This window comes from Lycorma delicatula, chromosome 4 (genome assembly GCF_047948215.1).
Source record: "Lycorma delicatula isolate Av1 chromosome 4, ASM4794821v1, whole genome shotgun sequence".
Taxonomy (NCBI): Eukaryota; Metazoa; Arthropoda; class Insecta; order Hemiptera; family Fulgoridae; genus Lycorma; species Lycorma delicatula.
In genome coordinates this window covers 190,559,913-190,572,731 of record NC_134458.1, presented here as the reverse complement: position 1 = coordinate 190,572,731, position 12,819 = coordinate 190,559,913, and the positions used below count along the sequence as shown (strand labels likewise).

The 12,819-nt window shown below is 35.3% G+C and overlaps 1 protein-coding gene across 2 annotated transcripts in view; it reads left to right on the top strand.

Moving 5' to 3' along the window:
• Window positions 1-12,819, top strand: part of LOC142324165 (multiple inositol polyphosphate phosphatase 1-like) — an 87,946-nt gene that overhangs the window by 56,520 nt on the left and 18,607 nt on the right. For both annotated transcript variants that reach the window (XM_075364893.1, XM_075364892.1), the window contains 3 exons: window positions 1,498-1,598; window positions 4,644-4,753; window positions 7,909-8,103. In XM_075364893.1, coding sequence (XP_075221008.1) covers window positions 1,498-1,598; window positions 4,644-4,753; window positions 7,909-8,103 — 406 coding nt within the window. The remainder of the gene's footprint in view (window positions 1-1,497; window positions 1,599-4,643; window positions 4,754-7,908; window positions 8,104-12,819) is intronic.

Sequence of the window (12,819 nt, the reverse complement as noted above, 5' to 3'; positions counted from 1 at the left end):
TAGATTCTCCCTACGGATCGCAGAACCTGGACAGTGACCCTTGCTGCTGGATGATTCTATCGGGCGTGTTTTTAAAGGTTTATTTTAGGTGACGGGTCTAATTTTTCACTTTTCGTCTTATTTAATATTTTGTGTTTTTAAGGACGGATTTAATTGCATTCCAATCCGTTGTTAAACCAGCGTTATCGAACCGATTTTATGGGCAGACCGCAAAAGGCTAGGCTTATGCAACCTGTCCTCTTGACGTAATTTCCCTTCAGACCGTCCACTTCAGAAGTGGACGGTCCTCTTCAGAAAGACGGTTTCCCTTCAGAAAGTCCTTTCGATGCTAACGGTTCATAGGCTAGCAGGAATACGCCACAACGGGGCACTAACTGTATGGAGGGAGCAATGCGTCCCCTTCTCCGGAGAAGTCGCAATTGCTGATTTAAGTTAATTTAAATGTAAGTTTTAAAAGGAGAGAGGTTGAGTAGAAGCTATCATCCACTTCTGTGATGGCTGCCTTTCGGGACGCATCTCTGCTGGGCTCTTTTCCGGACTCCTGTCCGTGATGTTGGATCGAGTAGAGGGTCTTCCTTCTTTTTCATCTTCTTCCTCTTCTTCTTCTTCCCATGACCTCTTCATTCTTCTTTGGCCTGCACTTTCCGAGAATTGGCAGTAATCGAAGTTACATACCATTAATCTTAGTATTCCCGTGGCCCTGAAGGGCTGAATGGGGGAAAGTGCAGGTTTCTTCTTTCTTCTACTGTCGGTGACTGCTGGGCTCGTTCCCTCATTCTTCTTTCTTGAAAGGAAAGGGAATAGGGAACTTACAAATTTAGTGATACCTGTTCGTGATCGCGGTTTTGGGGCGGCGATCGCCTTTCCAGAAGAAGTAAATAGAAGTTCTTTACGCTACGTAATACTAATCTCCAGACACACGTGTGTACGGGAAGGGTTTGGGGAGATTGCGTGGCCGCAGTGATGAAACCATTTGTTTATTGCGGTGGCGGTTCAGAGTCTGGTGCCGAATCAATAGAAGTCACTACATCATAATGACCGTTCCTTGCGGTATTATGACGTAGGACATTGTATGACCATAGCATGCCGGGGAGCTCTAGCCCTCGCTAGGTAGCAGTACTCGCGTCTTCCCGAATCAGCTGATTTGGAAGTCGAGAGTTCCAGCATTCAAGTCCTAGTAAAGCCAGTTATTTTTACACGGATTTGAATACTAGATCGTGGATACCGGTGTTCTTTGGTGGTTGGGTTTCAATTAACCACACATCTCAGGTACGGTCGAACTGAGAATGTACAAGACTACACTTCATTTACACTCATACATATCATCCTCATTTACCCTCTGAAGTATTATCTAAACGGTAGTTACCAGAGGCTAAACAGGAAAAAAGAGAGAGGTAGAGACGGCAAAAGTGGAATGTAACAATAGTGTAATTATTATTAATTTTACGATAATTTTTTATTTACACTTGATTTGTATGTTTATTATTTATTTTACAGACGATATATATTTAATGTATCAGATGTGCAGTTATGAAACAGCCTGGAACTCGACCATTGTTTCACCATGGTGTGTTATGTTTTCTGTTGAGGATGTTAAGGTAAAATTATTACAAGGTCTACTGTGAAAATTTTTAGAATGTTTTTTATTAAAATTATTCGTAAAATTTTTTCGTTTTGTAATTTTATTTTAATAATTTCTGTTGTATATAAATTTATTTTTATCGTTAACATTGAAGACTTATTTTATATAATAGTTGATATTCTCGTGTAAATTTTGGTCTCGATTCTTATTCAACAAAAAGGGAATCCTTTTAACAGTAATAAAAAAAGGGAGTCCGACAAGGATGTTCTCTATTCCCGTTATCTTTTAACTTTTTCTGATCATTTAGCCATTAAACTGGCTATGTATGGTGTCAGTTTTAAAACGCTGTCGGTTATTTTTTTTTTATATTCACAAAGGAATCAGTTTTATTAAACAATTTGAACGACATTTATACGATGTAAAATGTTTTATTTAGACTAGAAAGAATATGACCATTTTTTTTCTCAGAAATGTGCTTTTATGTGTATGTGTGTGTATGGTATGTATGTATGTATGTGTGTGTGTGTATGGTGTGTGTATTTTTGTGTAGGTGTGTATGTGTATGTGTATGTGTGTGTATGAGTGTGTTTGTGTTTTTGTGTGTGTGTGTCTTTGTGTGTGTGTGTGTTTAGTTTATGTGTGTTTGTGTTTATGTGGATGTGTGTGTTTGTGTTTATGTGGATGTATGTTTTTGTGTGTGTGTGTGTTTATTTGTGTTTGTGTGTGTGTTTGTATTTTGTGTGTGTGTGTTTATGTGTGTGTTCATCATGCTTTCCTTCGGCTTGCCACAGGCGCGTTTAGATCAAGTCCTGTCGCAAGCTTACTTGTAGACTGTGGTGAATCATCACTTTGGGATAGACGAGACCAGCTTTTATTATATTATTTTGCTCGTCTCAGAGGACAACCAAATCACCCGGCTCTTGAGTCAGTCTTTAGAAATCCTAATCTAGGAAAGTATGAGGACCATCCACGTCGTACTGCACCGGTAGGTATCCGTACTTGGCGTCTGCTGCAGCATATAAATGTTGACACACCGTCATTCTTTCCTATGTATCCTTGCTCATATCCTCCGTGGAGAATAAACCTTATAACTTTTAATTTTGACCTGACTACATACAATAAACCATCAACACCATCTATTGTCTTTCAGCAAATGTTTCAGTGTGTTCTCTCCAAGATGAAACCAGACGCGGTTGTATACACTAATGGATCGAAAGAAAACGATACAGTTGGGTGTGCATTTGTTGTCAGCATTTGTTGAGAACTTATATGTTTGGTCTACCCAGTATTACGAGTGTGTTTACCGCTGAACTATACGCTATAAATAAGGCTCTAAACATCATTAACCCTAAATACAGAAAAATTCTTATTTGCAGTGACTCGTGTAGTGCTGTCCAAGCCTTAAAAAACTTTTATACCAAACATCCTATCGTCATTGAAATTTACAATGCAATCGCTGAGTTGAATAATCGCAACACAGAATTAAGTTTTTGCCGGGTCCCTAGCCACGTAGGGATTCCAGGTAATGAACATGCAGATTCCACTGCCAAAGAAGCACGTAACCAGCCTCCTTTCACCACCCGAGTTGCTACTTCTGATTTCATTAACTATTTAAAACAATTATTAAGAACAAGGTGGCAAGGTGATTGGACAGCTACCGTTGATAATAAACTCCGTCAGATTAAAGATTCTGTATTGCCATGGAACTCCTCATACAGAAAACCCCGGCGTGAGGAAGTAGTTCTCTGTCGATTGCGGATAGGACACACGAGGGTCACACACGAGTACCTGTTTACAAGAGGACATCCACCTCTATGCGCAAGATGCAACTGCCGCATGACTGTGCGCCACATACTCGTGGACTGCATATGTTATGCGGCATTGCGTCGTAAATTTAAACTATCCAGAAACATCCGTGGTATCTTGTGTAATGATAAAGAGGTTTTAGACCGGATGTTTCTGTTTTTGCGTAGTATAGGGTTAATACAAAAAATTTAATACTGTTGCTTATATTTTTTAATACTTTTAGTTTTTAAATAAGTTTATTTTTTTTATTTTATTTTTTTTCTCTGAATGTTTGATTTTTTTTATCCGATTAGGAGCCTTTTACACTCCTTATCGGAATTTGTTAAATATTATAAGTTATTTTTTTTAATATTTTAAAGACTGACTGTGATATTAGTTGTAAGATTTTTGTGATATTAGTTTTAAGTTTTATCTCTTTTTTTAGTTTTAAGTTTTATTTAGTTTTAATATGATAGCTTTTAACGTAGTTTTAAGTTACATGTTAGTGTTTTTGTTATCCGAGAATGGGCCTTTTACACCCATTCCGGATTTTGCTTACTGTGATAGTAGTTTTAAGTTTTAATTACTTTTACTTTTACTTTTATTTATTTATTTTCCGGGCGATGATAACGATCAATCGTTTTTCGCTCTTTTGTACTATAATATTATTGTGGCATATTTTCTACATTAAACTAGAATTACATGTTTGAATTATTTAATGCTAAATTTGTTGTTCATAAATCAGGAAAGGCCAGTGCCAATTAAGATTTATTGTAATTTAATTTTCTAAGTTAATGACATTTGTTCATTGCTAATTTTTTCAATATTACAGCATTTGTCAGTAATGCAATAGTTTTCCAGTCATATTATGTTTATTGATGTTTTTGTTTTTCTAAATATATAATTGTAAATCTCATTTAATATTGTTACCGATATGCTGATTTCAGTTGATATTTTTATGTATCATTAAGTTATGTTAATTTCATAATTTCTTTTTAGTTTTTAAGGTTATGTTCATTTTTTTTCTTTCTCATTAAAGTCCCAATTTCTTTTGGCAAATACACGAGCTGTGTTTTCTTTTATTTTTGTTAACTTTACCCGACAAATGTAATAATAGGCAGGGAAATACTTGTCAGTAAGCAAGCCAAAATAACCAGAAAGATAAATTTAGAACGATTACTAAATATCCTAAACTCGTTAATTTTGTTTACTGAGATTTAATTGGAGTTAGGATGCTAATAATAATTTTATGTTTGTGTATTTTTGTTTTTTCCAGGTGTTGGAATACTTTAACGACCTGAGATACTATTGGCGTGATGGGTACGGATTTCCTCTTACTTACAAACAAGCTTGTGCTGCGTTTAACGACATGATTAAACTTTTCACGTATGTATTATACCATCTGTATTAAAATGTTTTTTTGGAAAATTATTGTATCCAAACATAAACTCATTTATTCTAGTTGATAAGACTATAGAAATTATAAAAAAAATCTGATATAGCCACCACGTGATTTCCTTGTACGTCTATTAAATTAAATATTGATATTTTTTGTTGCGCCTCATTTAAATTTATTTTATTTGAAAGTTAAGATACGAAACTCCCAATTCTTTAATAAAGTGAACAGTTACACAATTGCTCAAATATTAGTTTTTATTAACATGGAGATAAAAGAATTTTGTTATTTGGGAAGTAGAATTACTAAAGATGGACGAAGCAGGAGCGATATAAAATGCCGAATAGCACAAGCTAAACGAGCCTTCAGTAAGAAATATAATTTGTTTATATCAAAAATTAATTTACATGTCAGGAAAAGATTTTTGAAAGTGTATGTTTGGAGTGTCGCTTTATATGGAAGTGAAACTTGGACGATCGGAGTATCTGAGAAGAAAAGATTAAAAGCTTTTGAAATGCGGTGCTATAGGAGAATGTTAAAAATCAGACGGGTGGATAAAGTGACAAATGAAGAGGTATTGCGGCAAATAGATGAAGAAAGAAGCATTTGGAAAAATATAGTTAAAAGAAGAGAGGCCACATACTAAGGCATCCTGGAATAGTCGCTTTATTATTGGAAGGACAGGTAGAAGGAAAAAATTGTGTATGCAGGCCACGTTTGGAATATGTAAAACAAATTGTTAGGGATGTAGGATGTAGAGGGTATACTGAAATGAAACGAGTAGCACTAGATAGGGAATCTTGGAGAGCTGCATCAAACCAGTCAAATGACTGAAGACAAAAAAAAATTAACATCAAATATTTATACAATTATTAATTTATGAAATATTAGGATAGAGTAAAAGATCTTTTATTACTCGTATTACTAGATCAGGAATATTCCTGGTTTGTCGTATAAATTAACCTATTCTGTCTAGTGAACTCCTGTATATTGGTTAAAAATGTGAATTTCGACATGGTGTAAAATATTCCGTTTTTATTATCGGATTATCTGGCGAATAATCAAAAATGAAAAAGAAACAATCATGCGGGAAAAAGAAAGATAACATGAAGAAATATATCTCAAAAAACACCACAAGAAGATCAATATGAAGAGAAGAAAATGTTACAAACAAGGGAAGAAGAAAATACGTAAGAGAAGCTGATAAATATAAAGTGAAAGAAGACGTTAAAACCAAGCAAAAAGTAGAAAGATTAGGAGAGGATGATGAATATAAAAAGAGAGAAAATTTGAAAACTAAAGGACGTGTACACAAATTAAAATCAGAAGAATTATATCAAACCAAAGATCGATTAAATGATCAGCAACAAAAAGCAAATAAATCAAACTATGATCAACTCCGACTTAGGGAGAATATTGTCCAACAATATCAGAGGAGTAATGAACCAAGACCAGAATTTTTTGCAGTTTATTAAAGATCGGACATGTATGCCTCAGTGTATTTGTTCTTGTGAGGGTCTATTTTTCAGTCAAATTTAATATAGATAAAATTAAACAGAATTTCCAGAATAATTAAATAAAATTAAACTAGAAAATCCAAAAAATATGAGGGTAAGTCAATTATTATCCGCAGTGTAGTTATAAATTTTATTACAATACAAATAGGAAACTTACACGTACATCATTTTTCAACATAGTCCCCTTGCATTTCAACACACTTGGTACATCGTTGCACAAGCTTCCTGATGTCCTCATAAAAGAAGGTTTTTGGTTGAGGTGTGTGTCAGGAATTTACCGCTTCTTTCACTGTTTCGTCTGAGGTAAATCGACGACCAATTAATGCTTCTTTGAGTGAAACCAAACAAGCGGTAGTCAGAAGGGTCAAGATCAGGACTATACAGTGGATGAACCAGTACTTGAAAGTCGAGTTTCCGGAGTGTTTCACCAGTGCGGGCAGCAGTATGTGGACGCGCATTGTCGTGCAACAACACATCTTTCGACAGCGGTCCTCAGGATAAGCTTCGAATTGCAGGCTTCAGCTTGGCAGTAAGCATCTCACTGTAACCGCATACTGTTTATTGTCGTGCCCCTTTCCTCGTAATGTTCCAGTTCTGGGTCTTGTGAGTCCCAAAAAACCGTAAGCATCAGTTTTCCTGCGGACGGTTGGGTCTTGAACTTTTTTTTTGCAGGGCGAATTTGGATGTTTTCATTCCATACTCTGTCATTTACTCTCGGCTCATAATGATGGATCTGTGTTTCGTCACCGGTGATGATTCTGTCTAAGAAGATGTCCCGTTCGCTACCATAGCGATCCAAATGTTTCCGGCAGATGTCCAAGTGCGTTTCTTTATAAGACTGTGTGAGTTGTTTTGTGACCTGTGTTGCACAGACTTTGTGAAACCCAATTCTGTTGTTAATGATTTCATAGGCAGAACTGTGGCTAATTTGCAGACGATGTGCCGCTTCATCGATAGTTACTCGTCTGTCTAAGAAAACCATGTCATGTGCACGCTTAGTGTTTTCCTCATTTGTGGCGGTAAACGGTCGTCCACCTCCTTCAATGTGCGTAACAATTGTTCGGCCATTTACGCCAGATCACTTACACATTTTCAATTCTTCAGATAATATATGACAAATGCATTTCATTCTATATGCCCATAGCTTCTTCTATCTTCCTAATCTTAATTTGTCGGTCGTCCAATACCACTTGGTGTACTTTTACGATGATGTCGGTGGTGGTTGCAGTTTTTGGTCGTCCTGAACCCCTCGTCATCAACCAATCTGGTACGACCATGTTTAAATTCACCTGCACCTATCTTTTCACAATGGCAAATGATGGGACAGTCGGACAGCATTCGACTCGGTTTTAATTTGCGTAGGCATATTACCTTTCAAATGTAAGTATTTATTCACAGCACGATAGTCTATTTTTTCCATTTTTTACAAACACATTTACTCAAATGATTATCAAACAACTGAGCATCCAAAATGGCCGAAATTTTTGTGAGCATCTTTCAATGCATGCCCGAATACATTAGACGAGTGCTGCCATCTTCATGTTGTTGTTAAAAACTTTTCTGATAACTATCATATTTATAATATGTTACACATTAATTATCTAATATTTCTGATATTTTTCTTTCAGATCCGAATCATCTGAACCAAAAGCAGTGTTTTATTTTACACATTCGGGCACGTTATTAAAACTGTTAAGTTTTTTGGGCTTATATAAAGACAATGACAGATTATTATCTTCAAACTATGCAAAACTTCATGATCGAAAATGGAAAGTGTCTCAAATCGATTCATTTGGAACTAATCTTGCATTTGTTCTTTATAAGTAAGTGTTATATTTATTATCTTTTAATGCTACCTTTGCTTTATACAGGATTATCATAAAAGAATGGTGCGGTTTCAGTAATTCATAGGAAGATTGTAGGGTAATTTCAAGATGTTATATTGGTATCCCCGAAAGCCTCCAACCCAAAAGTTGTAACCACAATGTCAGTTCTTGTATTGTTGTTGCGGTGAGTTTAGTGAGTTACTATGTTCTCAGGTAAAGACAAAGCGAAGTGTGTTTTATTGATGGCCGAATTAAAATCCGTAATTTTAGTTCAACATCCATTTCGACATGAATTCGGATCTACAATCTGGAACGGATCTACAATCAAGTTTGACTCGAACCAGAGGAGTGTCCTTTACTTTAGCTCGCCTCCCCACCCGCCGGCTGTATGTCCGGCACGGCAGGTCAGCTCACCATCACAAATCACGGATCAGATCCTAAATTGGTAAATATGATCAGTTTAACATCGACAAATACAAAAAGTTTTGTGGTGAATTTTCTGAACCTTTTTACATAAAATCCAAACTGAGACAAGGTGACATACTTTCACCTTTATTATTTAATTGTGCTCACTAGAATTTCTGATGCACGAACGGTTTAAAATTAATCCAAAAGATATTCACATAAGATACAAAATAGATAATTTAAATTTAAATCGCTTAGGATTTGCTGACGACCTAGCTTTATCAGCTATACTATTAGCTTTATCAGCTAATAGTATCAAAGAATCAACTAGAATTTTGTACAGAACAATTGAGAGAAGAATGGAAGAAGTGTTAGGAGAAGACTGATTTGGTTTCAGGAAAAGTATAGGGACAAGGGAAGCAATTTTAGGCCTCAGATTAATAGTAGAAGATTAAAGAAAAACAAACCAACATACTTGGCGTTTATAGACCTAAAAAGGGCATTCGATAACGTAGACTGGAATAAAATGTTCAGCATTTTAAAAAAAATTAGGGTTCAAATACAGAGATAGAAGAACAATTGCTAACATGTACAGGAACCAAACAGCAACAGTAACAATTGACAAACATAAGAAAGAAGCCGTAATAAGAAAGGGAGTCCGACAAGGGTGTTCCCTGTCTCCGTTACTTTTTAATCTTTACATGGAACTAGCAGTTAATGATGTTAAACAACAATTTAGATTCGGAGTAACAGTACAAGGTGAAAAGATAAAGATGCTACGATTTTCTGATTATATAGTAATTCTAGCCGAGAGTAAAAAGGATTTAGAAGAAACAATGAACGGCATAGATGAAGTCCTACGCAAGAACTATCGCATGAAAATAAACAAGAACAAAACAAAAGTAATGAAATGTAGTATAAATAACAAAGATGGACCACTGAATGTGAAAATAGGAGGAGAAAAGATTATGGAGGTAAAAGAATTTTGTTATTTGGGTAGTAGAATTACTAAGGATGGACGAAGCAGGAGCGATATAAAATGTCGAATAGCACAAGCTAAACGAGCCTTCAGTAAGAAATATAATTTGTTTACATCAAAAATTAATTTAAATGTCAGGAAAAGATTTTTGAAAGTATATGTTTGGAGTGTCGCTTTATATGGAAGTGAAACTTGGACGATTGGAGTATCTGAGAAGAAAAGATTAAAAGCTTTTGAAATGTGGTGCTGTAGGAGAATGTTAAAAATCAGATGGGTGGATAAAGTGACAAATGAAGAGATATTGAGAACACGAATTTGAAGTAAAAAAACTCATTTTGACACATCACAACTGTCAAAATCGCTGTCAATCAATTGACAACTAGCGTTCTTATGAAGGAAAATCAATGTTTGACATTACAGACAACGTTAATAAGGGTTTCCGAGGTCGGAGAACACGAATTTGAAGTCAGAAACTTATTTTGACAAGTTAAAACTGTCAAAATCGCTGCCAATTAATTGACAACTTGCGTTCTTATGAAGGAAAATCAATGTTAGACATTACAAACAACGTTAATTAGGGTTTTTGGGGTCGGAGAACACGAATTTGAAGTAAGAAACTTATTTTGACAAGTTAAAACTGTTGAAGTCGTTGTCAATTAAAAAAAATCTGAAGGATAGATTCAAAAAGATCAACTCTCATTTTATTTAAAAAATTTTATATTCATGTATATAATTATTCAAATAATGTTGTTAAACTTTTATGATTTCTATTTCTATTATTATATTACATTACATATGTAAAGTAATTATATACATTTGGATGTTTTTTGCGATGATCATTTACAATTTGTAGTATATATTGCAATTGACTTTCATCTCTAGTGAATTTACATCTAAATTCTTTCACCGACTTAACCATTCTTTCTGAGCAGTCATTGACGACCTTTAGATTTTTAACACAATTCAAAGCAGCCAAATAATCTTCGTTTTCGCTCCAATTACATGGATCAATTTCTAAAAAGCTAGTTGCAAGTTCGAATCGTTTAAAAAAATTCAAGGACTCCGTGTTGACAAAAAAGTCGATTTCTTTGTTTAACAATTCGTTAACGTTTTTAGTTTCGTAGCGTTTCGTGTGAGCAGGTTCATTATCATAATCACAATCATCATCTGTCGCAGATAATAAATTTTCGTAAGTTTCACCCGAAATTGCTAGTTTTTCAACCATCTTCAGTTGAGATGTCGTCATCAAAAAGAGCTAGCGTACCTAGCCAAAATGAGTTTTTTTACTTCAAATTCGTGTTCTCCGACACCAAAAACACTTATTAACGTTGTCTGTAATGTCAAACATTGATTTTCCTTCATAAGAACGCTAGTTGTCAATTGATTGACAGCGATTTTGACAGTTACAATGTGTCAAAATAAGTTTTTGACATCAAATTCGTGTTCTCTGACCCCAAAAACCCTTATATACGTTATTTTTTAAGTTTTGTGATGAAACATGCAAGCGCTATTTCGTAACGACTTGAAAATAACCTAAAATTCATGTTAAATCCCCTTTAAAATTCAAGTGGAGTAGGGTATGACTTTTTTCGAACGGAAAGAGTTCATCAACACGTCAAAAATTTTGTTTTTGAGAGTACTTTTAAATCAGGGGGGTGCACGTTTTTCGACAAAAATTTTGCCCTATTTGGACCACTCTAGGGCTGTAAGCATGTTACAAAAATTACTAATAACAGTTAAACACTTTGCACTCAAATAATAATAACACAAAAACTAAACAAGATAAAATAATCCAAGATCTTGTGGTTACAAAGGAAGTTATGTGGAACACAATGCTGCCAACTACATGTCACTAAGTATTTCCGTTGCCACGTAATTAAAAATGTTTGATTATTTTGTAAACAGATCTCATATACTCTAATTTCTTTTTTTTGAAATTTGCTAATGTTATTTTAAACCCATGCATGCGTGCGCACGTGCATACACACATGCACACACATTGTTAACAGAAAATATTATTTTTAAAGGAAAAATGTTTAACAGTTGAACTAACTGAAATTTAATACAGGGTGTCCCATATAAAACGCAACCTAACCTTATATTGGTAGGTATTGAAATAATAAAAAGGCATGTGTAAATGTAAATGTAATTTTTATTATTACCATCCATTTAGAGTAAATGTTGGAAGTGGCCGCCATCTTCTTAAATACAAGCTTCAATTCTTTTTACAGCGTTTTTTTTTTCAACTTTTTTCAAAGTTTGTGGCTGGATATTTAATACAGCTTGTTCAATATTGACTTTCAATCGTTCAAGTGTTCATGGTTTGTTGCTGTATGCTTTTTCTTTGAGGTAACCCCGTAGAAAAAAATCGGCCGCAGTCAAATCTGGAGATCTTGGTGGTCACAAGCCTAGACCGACAACACGATTACCAAAGAATTCCTCGACGAAATCATAAGTTGAACCTGCGTAGTGCGATTTCGCACCGTCATGTTGTACCCAGTAGTATCTATCTTCCTCTTCCAAGAGTCGATGAACTGTGAAATAAAATATCCTGATATCGTTCCGCATTAATGGTGTACTCGAAAAAAATAGGACCGATTATTTTCTTCCGCGATATCGCGCACCATACGCCCGACTTATGCGGGTGTAATTGTTTTTTTCGTGATAAACGTGGGGATTTTTCAGCGCTCCAAATTCTACTGTTTTGGCTGTTTACGTAGCCGTCGAAATGAAACCGTGCTTCATCTGTGATAACGAATCCATAATATTAATTCCCTCACGCAGAAATCGACGGAACCGTTGATAATATTGTAGCCGTTTTTCTTTCTCGGGCTCAAAAAGTCGACGAACCGTTTGAATGCGATAAGCTCGTAATTGTAATCGTTTGGTCGCCCGATGAACATAGTTGATTTAGACAAATTAATTTCAACAGACAAACGTCTGATCGATTTATTTGGCGAGGCTAGTAATCGATCTTTAATTTCAGCGACTGTATCTGTATTCAACACCGACGCAGATCTTTTGTGTTCCTTATTATTAACATAACCGGTCTCTCTAAATTTTGCAACTAACCTTAATACTGATGTTTTGTTAGGAGCCGGTTTATCTGGGTACGTATGGCGAAACAAATCTTGCACCGTAACCGCTGATTTCGTACTGAAGTATGACTCGACAATGAAAACACGTTCATCTAGAGAAAACACCATCTTGTCTCTAGCAATTCACTGAACGTTATGATTGCATTCTTGTTACTATGGGTAGTGTTTTACTGCGTCGCCGCGATGTTCAGATGTTGGACGAGTCCATTTCAGTAACGAGTAAAGGAGTAA